Source organism: Colias croceus, chromosome 9 (genome assembly GCF_905220415.1).
Source record: "Colias croceus chromosome 9, ilColCroc2.1".
In the NCBI taxonomy this organism is placed as follows: Eukaryota; Metazoa; Arthropoda; class Insecta; order Lepidoptera; family Pieridae; genus Colias; species Colias croceus.
The window spans coordinates 1,503,651-1,518,642 of record NC_059545.1 but is presented as its reverse complement, the minus strand read 5'-3'; the positions used below and the strand labels follow the sequence as shown (position 1 = coordinate 1,518,642).

General features: G+C 36.4%; 1 protein-coding gene across 1 annotated transcript; it reads left to right on the top strand.

Annotated features, from left to right (window-relative positions):
• The first annotated feature begins 293 nt into the window (after nt 1-293).
• Nucleotides 294-14,645, top strand: LOC123694133 (lipid droplet-regulating VLDL assembly factor AUP1-like). Its single transcript, XM_045639451.1, has 8 exons — nt 294-476; nt 578-744; nt 2,331-2,443; nt 8,293-8,366; nt 10,511-10,644; nt 11,968-12,152; nt 12,837-13,005; nt 13,433-14,645. Exons 1-8 carry the CDS (start codon nt 439-441, stop codon nt 13,702-13,704), a joined length of 1,152 nt encoding a protein of 383 aa, XP_045495407.1. The 5' UTR covers nt 294-438; the 3' UTR covers nt 13,705-14,645.
• The last annotated feature ends 347 nt before the right edge of the window (nt 14,646-14,992 follow it).

Here is a 14,992-nt window from a genome sequence, read left to right as displayed (position 1 = left end):
AGTGATGATTGACGAATGACGATTGACATTTGACAGTCTAGTGACAACGGAATATAGATTGTGACTTTACGAGTGTCAATCACAGAGTACGCAATTTGAGTAAATGGACGATTTGGAATATATGTATCAATGACATTCACACAAACAATGTAATAATTTGACTCTTAAAATACAGCTATGAGGCTAGCAATGATGGAATAATTTTAAATTATAAAAAACTTTTAAATAGATCCATTATTTTTTGCTATAGTCTGTATTGTCTTTGTTATCATGTCATATCTCATTGTGTCAAAGCTGTCACGTCAAAAGTGCAACTTGCAAGCATCACAAATCACATCAATTTTTTTCTATTATAATTTTTTCGATTTATGAATATAATCAAGTGATATTGTTAGTAATTAATAGGTGATATTAGTAATATAAATAAACATACTGAATATGGCTCTAACGCCGGAACAGCTTGTCAATGACGAAAGGTAGGATAGTGTTTGCAATTTTCAAGGGAAAGTTTGCCAAATGAATATTTCTAATAGATTAAAATTTTAATAAGGTGATAATTCTCGGCTTTAATTTTCAGGTTTCGCGGCGATAATCCCATACAGTTTTTGTTATATTTACCGTTTGGTTTACTTTTATTGCTGATAAGGATAATATTAGCAGTGATTCTGTGGATTGCCTCTTTCATACTGCCTGATAAATCGGCTGCAAGGCAGTTGATATCAACATTAGCGTGCTTGACTTTTGGTAAGTCTATATTCTGTTCTTTAGAATTCAGTTCAAATACAATTTTGTAACTATTAATCACCAATTTAAAACAATGGATAGAAATTGGAGTGTGTTACAACTTGCCTAGTTGCTCAATAACATATTGTAATACTGAAACCATTTAGTTAAGATTTAGCATTCAGAAGAATTATGACATGGAATCACATTCATATATGAATCATTTTTTGCATGCTTTGCAGACTAAATTTAATTTTAGTTTTATAAAGTCTCTGCATGCATGTAAGGAAAATGAACATGTTTATTGGTGAGGAAAATAAGGAATATTGGTAATTTGTAACCTGAATCAACTGTGTAATAATGAAATTATTGTTCTGACTATAAAAAAATATGTGTGTCACTTGGGGACTGCCGCGGTAAAGCTAATGTATGCTATGCCTTCAAGCCACAGCTCCGCCAGTCCGAGCGGAATCCAGAATGTCTGGATTCGGTCCCCGCGCTCAAGGCCCGCGATAGAAGCTATGTTATAGCTTAATACTTCTTTCTAGTATAATAAACTTGTTACTACTTAATGTTTATAGGCTTGTAAGGTGTTTGGAATGTGACACTTACACCTGTTGTCAAATTTAGTTAATTTGTTCTTATCTATAGTAAAAAATATAGAGTTTGTGTGCTGAGCACACCTGTCAGAAGTGAAACTTCTTTGGCAAGTTTCAATGATACTAAAATTGTTGCTTCACTTCATGATGTGAGGGTATTGCCATGACCCGACCTTGAAATTTTACTCTCAACGCACCTAAAGAAGTTTCACTTCACAGTAATAAACATAATTTTAGTTATTTTTAGAAGTGTCAACACAGTGTCTACCTATCTTAATAAATAAATATCACTTGCCATTTGTATGTCTCGCTACTATTTGTGAATGGCTTAAACAGAAAAATAAATTAGTAATAGGCATATTTTCACACTTAATTTATGTTACAATACAAAGTTCACTAGGTCATTTAGTAGCAAAATAAAAACACAATTATGTATCTGTAATCAAAATGTATTTGATAACAAATCACAATCAATCATCCATATCTGGTATTATAACAATTTAAATTGTGAAGGTAACAAACATATTGGAATATAAATAGATTTTATGGTACTGAATAGATTACATAATATAGATTATAGATTATTGTGAATATTTTTCATACAATTTATTCTACTTATGCTTAAGCAAAATTATATTTCATCATTTTCATCCTATGAATTGTCCTTGACTCTTTTTTTGTTGTACACTGGAAAAAACAAAAAAATTGTGAACCAATTTTTTCACAAATGTTAATGTAATACAGTATAATTGACTAGAACTAAGTATCTGTAATATGTAACTGCAATACACAATAATTATTAAAGTACACACCGGGAATCAAACCCAGGACCCGTCAGTTCTAAACTCACATGTAAACTACTTTACTTTTCTGTATGGACAAGTAGCGTAGCCTTCTGTGTCCTGCCACACTGTGACATTTTTTTGTAAGTCTCACCTGAAAATCGACCCCTAAGGACCTTAATATTCATGCGTTAAACATAACAAGGAGGTGTTTTTTTTCCTGCAGGTGTCCAAATAAAGGTGACAGGCAGTAGAGATCCCAAATGCAGTGTTCTCGTCGCAAACTATGTGTCGTGTTTAGACTCGTTGGCTGCGTCTCACGCGCTTGGCAGTATCACTGTGAGTGCTTCTCCTTTTTGCCTATATTATTGTTCAATTAATATTCATAATACAATTCAGTGCAAAGTCAATAAACTAAATATGTAATATTAATTTTCTAGTGATTCCTTGTATTTGATTTTATGTGAGCATGTTAATACCACAATATACAGATACATACAGTAAGGAAACTTCATACAAAATGTTCGAAATGGCTCCCCCCCCATCAAGCGTGTTTTCGAGGGTATTGAGGGGGATCGATAGTAGCGGGTGACACATCCATAGATTTTGAATATAGTATGGAAAAAAGTTTAAAGTGATGTCAATTCACATTAAATAAATATCGATTGTTTCAGTTTGTAGCCCTTTCAATAAATATATTTGTAAATACCGTATCTGACTACAAGTTAAAAAGAGACTATTTTTTAATTTCTATAGATATGGCAGCATGAGTTTTAAATTAAGTTGACATATTTTCTACCAAAATGATAGCTACAAATAGTCACTATTAGGAGTCCAGTCTGTTCAAAGGTCGCATCTACTTTTACGCAATCTAGAAGAGCACGAAAATATAAAAAAAAGGAAACCTTAAAAAAATCTTGTTTAAACTTATATGTGCATAATTACGTAAATATTAGGGAAGAAAAAGATAGATAGTATAATTATTGTATTTTTATCGATACGTGGCGTCTCCACTTTGTCAAGCACTAAGCCTGTCAAACTATTTTTTTTTCTTCCTAAAACAAAAAGGTAGAGGTTCTATGCTCGTATAATTTTTTTTTTTTTTTTTTTTTTTTACCTAAAATAATGAACCTAAGGTATCATTATTGAAAATTACGATCTAGCCTTTTACTATAGGCTAATGAGTAATATAAATCTAACTTAATTTGCTAGGTATAGTATGTCTAAGAATGTGTCCATTAACACTTTTCTTAATGTCTCTATTTAAGGCGAAGACACTTTGTTCATGTGTTCTTTATGAATAGCACTCACTATATTACACTGACACTTCACTAAACTAACTCAAAAGGTTTTGTCCTTTTCAGTCTTCTCACTATGTCCGTGTTGTCAAGGAGCTGGATAGCCTCGACGTTCACATGATGGTGAAGTCTGCGTTCGTGAGCTTCGGCGTTCTTTTTAATTATGTCCGTGACGAGATCTACTTTAAGGTCCCGATGTAGGTCGTCATTTCTAATGTACCAAGGAGCATTCACGATCTCTCTCAGTACTTTATTTTGGAATCGTTGTATGATAGTGATATTGCTTTGTTTAGTACAGCCCCAAAGCTGACTACCATAAGTCCACAAAGGCATAAGGACTTGTTTATACAAGAGTAACTTGTTTTGCTTTGAGAGTGAAGAATGCTTGCCAATTAGCCAGTACATAGCTTTATAGCGAAGCTCTAGCTCCTCGCGTTTCTTTTTGACATGAGCCTTCCAGCGAAGCTTTGCGTCTAGAGTCATACCCAGATATTTAGCTGTATTTTGATAAGGTATTACATGATTATTTATGTATACCGGATGATAATTTGGCTTTTTGTTTGTGAAGTCTATGTGAATAGATTTAGACTCATTGAGTTTTACTCTCCATTTTTTCGTCCAGTCAAAGATCGTATTAACAGCTGTCTGAACTTTTTCTACTGCTTCTTCTTGAGTGTCACCTGTAGCCATTATAGCTGTGTCATCCGCAAATGTTGCAATGGTGTTGTTTTCTAACTCAGGAATATCGCAAGTGTACAACAAGTACAAAATAGGACCCAGGACACTTCCTTGCGGTACTCCAGCTTTTATAGGCTTAAGCTCTGAATATGCATCATCTTGCCTTACTCTAAACATACGTTGTGATAAGTAAGACTCTAAGATATCAGCAAACTGTTTTGGGAGCATATTTCTTAGTTTGTATATAAGCCCTTCGTGCCATACTTTATCAAATGCTTGCGCCACATCCAAAAATACCGTGGAGCAAACTTTTCTTTCTTCTAGAGCCTTTTCAATTATATTGGTTATCCTATGTACTTGGTCTATTGTAGAATGGCGTTCTCTGAATCCAAATTGGTACTCAGGAATTAAGTTTCTTTCCTCGATTATGGGTTTTAACCGTTTCAAGAATAGTTTTTCAAATAATTTTGACATGATCGGCAGCAGAGAGATCGGCCGGTATGAAGTAGTCTCATGTGGCGGTTTACCAGGTTTTGGTATCATTATTACTTCGGCTATTTTCCACACATCAGGCACACACTTAAGCCTAAAGGTAGCATTAATGATTGTAGTTAGTTTGACAATAGCCTTCCGCGGAAGGTTTCTAAGGATTTCTCCAGTAATGAGATCATAGCCAGGTGTTTTCTTTCGGCTAAGTCGTTTAATTTCACTGGATACTTCTCTTGGAGTGACTAGTCTTATTTCTAGCTCATCATTTACTGTTTCTTCTACTAAAGCGAAGTGTTCATTCTCTTCATTGGGTTTGAAAATTTGCTCCAGATGTTGTGCAAATCTTGCTGCTTTTTGCTCGTTGCTGATTGCCCACTTCCCATTCACATCTTTGATTGGTGGGATATGCGTCATTGGTTTTTTTGAACTTTTTGTGGTTTTCCAAAGGGAGTAATCTGTTGTACGATCACTAGTTAGATGACTAAGGAAGATATCCATTGATTCATGTTGAAACTTTTGAATTGTTCTTTTCAGTCTTTTAGTAAGATTATTAAGGACTTTTTTATCATGTGGAAATCTCGTATGATGCCATATCTGTCTTTGTTGTCTTTTTTTGGCTATAAGATTTGTTATTTCTGGCGGATAATTATTGGATCTTTTGCTTTTTCTAACAGTAGGTGTATTATTCCAAGCGCTTTTCTGTATATCAACAATAAATTTTCTGATTTCATGCTCCAGATCTTCTTGGCATTTTAAAGGAATTTGTAATTCTATCACAGATTCTAAGTCCTTTTTGAAGCTTTCCCAATTAGTATATTTATTTACTAAAGTAGGATGGCTTTCCCTCATTATTATGCTCTCACTTATAGTTAGTATGATAGGCGAGTGGTCTGAGCTCATGTCATAACCTTCCTCAATGTGAAGAAAATTTTGTGATATATTTTTATAAATAAAAAAGTCAATTAAGTCTGGTTTTTTCTGTCGGTCGGTTGGCCAATAGGTTGGTTTACCCGTCGATAAAGTTTTACACTGTGTATCTCTAATAGCACATAGTAACTCTCTTCCTTTGGTTGTGGTCAGTCTTGAACCCCAGTATACATTTTTAGCATTAAAATCACCTCCTAATATAAATCTGTTTCCAAGATCGTGTAGAAGGCTTTTGTAATGATCTGCTTTCAAGGAATACCTTGGTGGACAGTATATGGATGAAATGGTTATAGGACAATGCTTAGTTTTTACACTGACCGCCACTGCTTGTATTTCTTCTTTTTCGTATTTATTTACTTGATAATGGTAGATGTTCTCCTTTATAATGACAGCACTTCCTCCTCTTGATGTATTATGGGGATGCAGCGCGTGATAAACTTTGTAGCCTTTGATTTCTACGTGGGATTCTTTGTTGAAGTGTGTCTCTGAGATGAGACATACATCAATGTTTTCTATGTCTAGGACTGCTGTTAGTTCGTTCTGATGTTTTAGCAGTCCATTTGCATTCCATGCCATAATTTTTAATGTGTTCGACATTTTTATTGTTTATATTAATTGGAAGCTCCTTTATTGCTTTCCTCAAGTTTTTTAAGCCTCTCATCAAACGAGGTTAAAAGCTTTAAGATGGTATTCATTTTTTCATCCATAAGTTGGTTTAGTGGCTTATTGTGTGACTGTGAGGATGTTTGTGGCTGCGCTCCTCGTGTCACGGATGCATACGAAAGTTCTTTTGTTGTTGTAAGTTTACTGACTTTAGTTACTTTTTCTTTGTTTGGAATTTGAAGATTTGGCTGCGCATTCCTTTTTATGCTTTTGTTTTTAATAATTTGAAGTTCTTTAGCCACTGTGCATCCCCTATAGTTAGCCGGATGAGGCTCTCCACAGTGAACACATTTTGGCTTCATTGTAGTTGGTTTATTGCAATCCTTTGTTAAATGCTTGCCTGTACACTTAACACATCTGGGTTCTTTTGAACAGTATTTTTGTGTGTGGCCGTACGCTTGACACCTTTTGCATTGTGGTATCAGCTTAGATGTTTTCAGGGGCTGTATGTCCACCTTACAGCCTAATATAGAGTTAATTCCATATATTTTTTTTATGTCCTCATCCTTATCGAAAGAGAGCATAAACATGTTTAAGGGTTCCTTGTTCTTCCAGCTCAGTTTGTTGACCGCGTCCTGGATTTTGTATCCCTTAGATGTCAGGTCTTCAAGTATTCTAGCTGGCACATATGAGGAGTGCAGGTTTTTTGCCATTACCCTAATCGGCCTTTCTTGTTTATTTTCATAAGAATACCAAAGGCAGTTGTTCTGTAACAAATGCTTGGTAATAGCGCGATATGAGTCACCGTCGTTAGAATTTATTTTAACTTTTTCTCCATTCATCATTTTCATGATGAACGAATCTTTCATTAGATTTTCCGAAAGAAGATCATAAAACTGTTGATAGTTTTTTACGTTTTCGACAATTATGGGTGGTGGTGAAGGTTGTTTCTTAGGTTTCACATTTTCTTTGTTTGCAGTAGTTTCGTCTGCTTGATGAGATGGTGGGGACAGTGATGTGTTCAATTTCCTTTTTTTTCTACTCTTCTGTCGTACCCATTCTGTCTCCTTTGCAAGCTCTTCTTCATCCGTCTCGTACTGGACCTGCATTGGCTTCCCATTATTATCTTTTTTGTCTGGGTCTGTACTTTTTTGCCTTTGGATATAACTCAACTCTTGCTGAAGTTTTTCTATTTGACCTTTGAGGTCATGTACTAAATTCTGGAGATGTTCTCGTTGTATTTTTTCTTCACTGTAGTGTTTATATAACAGGTGTTCTGTTTCAGTTATTAGTTTGATTGGAGATGTCGGAGCCATAATTAATTAAAAGTTATAGCTTCGCCTTAACACTTTGTTTACACAAATATGTGAGTTACTTTCAGTAACTGGGTCATCGCGGCGACCGCACGCGGCCAGACGTGACGATTTGTAGGTTGCTGCGTCAGCGCAATACCCGAGCACTAACTAGCGCCCAAACGTGAGCGACGCGACGCGACCTTTCTTAGCGGAAGTCGAATGATCACTGATGATGCTCGTATAATAATAAATTTAATTTATTTTTGCATATTTTGTGTTTTTTAATTTAATTTAATTTATCGTTTTAAAAATAATTTAGTAGGTATACCTACATACAAGTATTGTAAATTCTGGTTTAAAATAATTATTGAATATATGTATAATTCAAATATCAAGCATTATAAATAATTTAGGTACATTAAATAGCCTTCGGCGTCCATAACAAAACTAGATTTCGAAATATAGCACTGATAAAAACGTATTTACTTTTACAAGCTGTATTAATTCGAAATGATAACCTTCTCCTTTATTTTTCAAGTCGGTTAAATATCAAAAAGTAACAGCCCTATAGCTATACGTCATAATTTCATGGGGGGGGGGGCTTGGTTTCCTAACTGTATGTACGTAGTACATATCTGTCAACTGTGTTAATACTGACCGTTACTGTCTTACCTCAAAAAATTTAGACAGGGTTTATCTTTAAGCGCGGGTTCTCTCTAATCTGGTTTTGTCGTATTAATTCACATAGACAACTATTAAAGTGACAGATCCCTGGTTTAAAGTTAGACTGTGTTTAAATTCTTTAGTGGTAATACTATACACATGTTTAAATGAACCTAGTTAAAAATAGTAATCAAAATTTATATGTGTACAATGTACATATTTTTTTTAAATTCAGTTAAGAAAATGGAAGGTGCCGCCATTTTTTGCCTCAACCTTGGGAATAAAGAATACATCACAGTTTGCTAGAAAGTAAGTAACCCTCTATGATAAATTTATTAAATAACTTTTTAATTAACTGCAGCTTCTCTCCATACATGATTCAAATTTTCAAAATTGTAACTTTAATTTGAAGCCACAGATAATCGAAATACAGTTTTCAACTCGGACAATCATTTATGATTTTATGACAATAAACTTACTTTTATTTACTTACTACTACTTTCTAATATGTGGGGATGGTGTCACAATAGAAACGCCAAATTAGCTCAATTTAGTTTATTATCCCTTTACCAGTGACAAAATACAATCGTCCATTTCTTTACAACCAAAACACAAATTAATCTACCCTAGACAATCATAGATTCACAGACAATATATTCATAGATTCTTAATAGAAAATTCGGACCAAAAATTGTTTATGAAACATTTCTTATTCTCTTTTATTATAAACTATTAATTTAGATAATTAATCCTATTCCCAGATATACAGGGTGTCCCACTGTTGGTATACTAAGCTCAAAGGAGGACATAGTTTTGCATAAGCTGAGTACGTAAAAAATACTTATAAATTACCAGACGCATTTTTTTTTCAAATATGTAGATGAATTCTTAAAACTCTACGTGTACACCCATAACAAGCAACCCGCCCAACTTTGTCACTAGCACGTGAGCTATTGTTTAAGATTACAAAATGCTCACATAAGCGATGCGGTACGAGGGGCATGCCAAAAAAAACTAGATACTCGAAAACCAAAATATTTATTATTTGTTACTTATATCTATCTTTTCAAAGTATTCACCCCGAGCATGTATACACTTTTCCATGCGTTTAAATCACTTGGAAAACACCTCTGACCACTCTTTTCCAGATTTCCTCGGAAATTTCGAAATTATAGGCAGCCAGTGCATATTCCTTGCTCTGAAATCTATTTCCTTTCAAATTTTCTGTAATTTTGGGGAACAAGTAAAAATCACAAGGTGCCAAGTCAGGAGAGTATGGTGGGTGAGGCAGGATAGACACATTTGTGTATTAAAAAAATCAAGTGTTCTGGCGGACGTGTGCGCCGAGGCGTTGTCGTGGTGCCAAAGAAGGTGCCGGGTTCCTGACTTCGGTCGCTTGTCACACCAAGCTGACAATACTGAGGGGGCACAAATTGACACATACCACTCAGAATTAACTGTTTTTTGATCCTCTAGCACTACAGTAGCGATATGACCGGTCTTACAAAAAAACGAGGCAATCATTTGTTTTTGCGTGCTGCGTGCACGACGACATTTCGTTGGTGTTGGTTCATTATCGAAGCACCATACAGTCGATTGTCGTTTTGTTTCGGAGTCGTAGTTATACAGCCATGTTTCGTCACCTGTAAGTATATCGTATACGTTTTTCTTCTCGCCTCCGTCGAATTTCTCTATCATAAATCGGCACCAATCTACCCGGCGGTCTTTCTGCTCATCGGTTAGTTTGTGCGGCACCCATCTTGAACAACGCTTACGGAGAGAAAGGTGATCATGAATTGCAAAGCTGCTGATCCAATACCCAGTTCTCTCTCAAGCTCTACATATGTAATTCGTCGGTTTTCGCGAATAAATTTTTCTGTTGCTTGAATATTTTCTTTAGTGACTGCGGTTGGCGGCCGATCTGTCCTCGCTTCATCTTCAAAGCTTCCCCGTCCTCTTTTGAATTCAGCAAACCAATTAAAAACTGTTGCTCGTGAACAAGCAGATTCACCAAAAGTAGTAACCAAAAGTTTAAAACATTCTTGCGGTTTTAAACCTTTTTTATAATCATAATAAATCATAGCGCGAAAATCTCGTCGATTGAGTTCTATTGTTGCAAGCAAATTCTCGCCAGATTGTCACAAAAATAAGCCTTTATGAGCAAAAAATATTTGAATTCAAATATGTTCCATATTTAAATTTGACATTAAATAACTAGTGTTTACGATGGTGTATAACTTGCCAGTATCAAATTATTAAGTAAAGAGCATCTAACAACTTTTGGCATGACCCATTCAGGAAAATTTAGCAAAAAATTTTTGACGTAATTTTGTTGTTTAAGTATTTTTTACGTGATCAGTGTATGCAAAACTACAAGACCCTTCGCGCTTAGCCAATAGTGGGACATCCTGTATATTGGACTGTTTTTTTATGTCAAAATGTTTTCCCAACAGGCAACACTTCGCGGAGCACCCGGACAAGCCAGTGTTGCTGCAACCGGAGGGCGGACCCACGAACGGCAAGGGCCTATTGAAGTTCACGGATTGGAGCTTACCGCTGCCTAATAGGGTGCAACCTATTGCTATAAGTGAGTTTTCTTTCAGTTTTTCTGTGGGAAATTTAATTTGGAACATTTTCCGGTAGATTTGAAATATATGACTTTAAGGGGTCAAAAAAAATATTAATAAATGAAAATTAATAGTGATTTTATGCAAGTTATTGTTCATTATTGTTATATAATGATATCTATTTACAAATAATGGCAAACTGATTTCAAGCACATCTGAGAATACATAGTGGACAGCTATCATAGCAACAAAAGATGTATTTTAAAATATTATTAATAACATAATATTGCGATTAGAAAGGGTCATTTAAAGAAAAAAAATGTGCGATATGTGATGTCGGTGTGATGTGGGATGTCAAGTGTGATGTGGGATGTTACGTGCGATGTGTGATGTAGGATGTCAGGTGCGATGTGTGATGTAGGATGTCACGTGCGGTGTGTGATGTGGGATGTTACGTGTGATGTGCGATGTCATGTGTGTTGTGGGATGTCAGGTGCGATGTGTGATGTAGGATGTCACGTGCCGTGTGCGATGTGGGATGTGGGAAGTCACGTGTGATGTGGGATGTCACGTGTGACGTGGGATGTCACGTGTGATGTATGATGTCACGTGTGATATGTGATGTAAGATGGCGCGATAGCTATTTTGTTTTGTAACGTGTATGCCCTGATGTCACGCCGCCTGGCTGCGCGGTCACGTACTCTTGTCGTGTTGCATTGCGTTTGTGTGAATGTGTATTTACATATCTGGTTATATTGTTTCTTAGCGGTGTGTATATTACCTGTCTATATGTTTGTATGTGTTCCTTAGCGGTGTGTATATTGCCTGTATATATGTTTGTATGTGTTCCTTAGCGGTGTGTATATTGCCTGTCTATATGTTTGTATGTGTTCCTTGGCAGTGTGTATATTGCCTGTCTATATGTTTGTATGAGTTCCTTGGCAGTGTGTATATTGGCTGTCTGTATGTGTGTATGTGTGTGCAGCGGTGTGTATATCGCCTGTCTGTATGTGTGTATGTGTGTATGTGTGTGCAGCGGTGTGTATATTGGGTGTCTGTATGTGTGTATGTGCGTGCAGCGGTGTGTATATCGCCTGTCTGTATGTGTGTATATGTGTGCAGCGGTGTGTATATCGCCTGTCTGTATGTGCGTGCAGCGGTGTGTATATGTGTGTACAGCGGTGTGTATATTGGCTGTCTGTATGTGTGTATGTGCGTGCAGCGGTGTGTATATTGGGTGTCTGTATGTGTGTATGTGTGTGCAGCGGTGTGTATATCGCCTGTCTGTATGTGTGTACAGCGGTGTGTATATCGGCTGTCTGTATGTGTGTATGTGCGTGCAGCGGTGGAGCGCGCGTTCACGCACCCGTGCTGCGTGTGGGCGGGGCGCTGGCGCGACGCGCTGTGGGCGCTGGCCTCCGCGCGCTCCGTGTACACGCTGCGCGCGCTGGCGCCGCTCGAGCGCCGCGGGGACTGCGAGCGCGTGTTCGCCGAGCGGCTGCGGCGCGCCATCGCCGCCGCGCTGCAGGTGAGTGGGCCAGCGTGGGCCACTGCAGCTGGCCAGCGATATCATTCGACAAATTGCCAGGTGAAAGATGAATATACAATGCTCTTTACGACCGAAACACAAAGGGACCGTCCATAAATTACGTGCGAGGTCGCGACGAAAGACTGCACGCACCGAACCGGTAACGTAACGCTTATTAAAGTATCGCCATAATCATCAACAACCTTTGATTGTCAAGATTGACCTCTCCCTATACCCGCTACAGACTTTTCAAATGCAACGAATATCAGTATAAAAAAAACTATTCCCAGATCAAATGAAAAAAAAAACACATTCAATTGTGAACACATCCATTTCTAATTTTTCTAATTTTTAATACTACTCTGCCACTATTAAAAACGCATAGCCGCTATAAAAAACACGCATTGACACTAAGATAAAAATACAAAAAAAGAGTGTGTGTGCTTATGTATACGCGTTAGAAGTTATACTTCTTTGGCGTATGGAAAAAAAATACTAGAATATATATTCTAGTTAGTCTAAGTTATATAACTTGAACATAGTTACACACCACCTAGAACTAACTTCATGCTGTTAAATTTAGGTGTCGGTGTGCGCGCGCATCGTAAAGATTCACTCTCATAATTTTTCTCCATCGCGCCAAAATAAGTATAACTTCAAAAAAACAATGACCTCCCCCAACAGATAGAAGCGACCGAGTTCACGTGGGAGGACATCCGCAAGGCCCGCCCCTCGCCCCGCCCCCCGGCCCGCCCCCTCGCCCCGCCCCTCAACAACGAGCGCGCGAGGTTGGCGCGGCAAGTGAAGGAAGTGCTGCCTAATGTCCCGTTGCAGGACATTATGAGGGATCTTGGTGAGTTTGTTACAAAAAAATAGTTTAAAAAAGACGTGTGTCACTCGGGGACTGTCGCGGTTGCGCTATTGCATGCTATGCCTTCAAGCCACACCTCCGCCCGTCGGAGTGGGGAGCGTGAGGTTTTTTCGTTACGGAATTTCTCGATTCGGTCCCCGCGCTCAAGGCCTGCGATAGAAGCTATGCAATAGCTTAAAAAAACGAGAAACGCGCTTCTTAAACAGGGTTACTTGGAAAACACCAGCAACCTCGCAGGACAAGATAGCTAACATCATAATTCATAAGTAACAACATTTGTTCTACGACTTTTGGCAACGCAATAAATTATTTTCAAATGATTTTTTAAGATAGTTGAAATTTTTTATTTTTATCTCATACATGGTAAACCCTCCATATTATAATGATGTTATTTATTTTTATTTTTCAGCGAAAACAAGAAGCGTCGACGTGACAATAACAAACTTCCTAGAAGGCATCACTCCATACACGCCCGAGCCTCCGTCCGCGTCGGGAATCGAACCGCAACCTTCCACCTCACAGGCGCAACCGAAATACGTAACCCCTGCACCAACAGGCGTCTTCCCCAAAACGGCTAAAGAAAGACAGATGAGTTACCAAGAAAGGAAAGCTCAGATGATTGCGGAAGCGAGACAGCGATACATCGAGAAACATGGACTCCATGTGGCGTTGAATTGTTAATGGAAATAAATATAAATAACTGTTTTTTTTTATTGGTGTTGTGTAATTTCAATGGGCGAATAAACGCGGCGTTTTTTGTAAAAGCTCAAAAAAACGCCAGTACGTCCGCGATTCGAACGCCGCGTTTTTCGCATTTTACTAAATTCGGGTCCTGTCGTAATGACATTTAAAGTCTTCACATACTCTTTTATTTTTAGCTTCATATTGTTATAAGGGAATTTTTCAAAGTTAAAATAAATGAAAATTATCAACGAAAATGATGTAGGTAATAATTGGATGTAGTTATCAAAATTAAAAGGTCTTAATTGACAACATTTTTTGTAACTGTTAGTGCATCTAGACTCAAATAAATCTTTATAAATATTTGATTTATAAACAATAAAATGGTGTTCGAAATGCCAAAAATTTTATTTTCCACATCTAGTTCAAAGTATAACAGATACATTATTTTTCTAATAAAATATTGAAAACATCGTAAATGATTTTCAATTATTGATTTTTTAAATGTTTAAACATTATTGTTTATTTTTTCTATTTATTTTGGGAGATTTTAATAGGAAATACTTGGCAACACGATGTAAAATACGTATAAAAAGCACCCATATTCTTTATGTAATAAAAATATATTAGAGATAATTATGATAATAATATTATAATTAATGTCTTTGACACATAGATTATATTATAAATTTATATTTTATTATAGCGTGTATAGTAATACAACACTAGTATATTTCACGTAAGAAATTGTATCGATCTCTAATTCGGTTCTTACTGTAGTTAGTCAAAATATTTTTTCCTTATAGACATAGGTTTTTTTTTTAATTTTCCCTAATTTTCCACATTTCGCCAATTAATCGCCATAGTCATAAGTTTTCCAACGTTTTACTGCTTAGTCCGTTCTGTTTAAATCTAAAGGTTCGTAGGAAGTTATTTGCAATTATAATGTTAAATGGAAGCCAACTAGATCAATAATTATTGTATATGATAGTAAAACTAACGCAGAATTAAATAATAATGTAAATAAAGTATTGGCTACTTATTTTTAATGTAAATAAATACTGTTCGAAATACACGTGATTTTAAAATATTATTATACATTATATTTTGAAAGTTTTTGCATATTTTGTAACTGCCAAGTTGCTTCCATTCAAGTTATTCGTTTATCTTTGTAATAATTTAGTCGTTATAAAAAAATGTTGTGTGGTTTTATGAAACCACGGTAAAAGTGAAACTTAGGCACAAAATTATCGTATTTGTACGATAATTATTATCGTACGGTTCGATC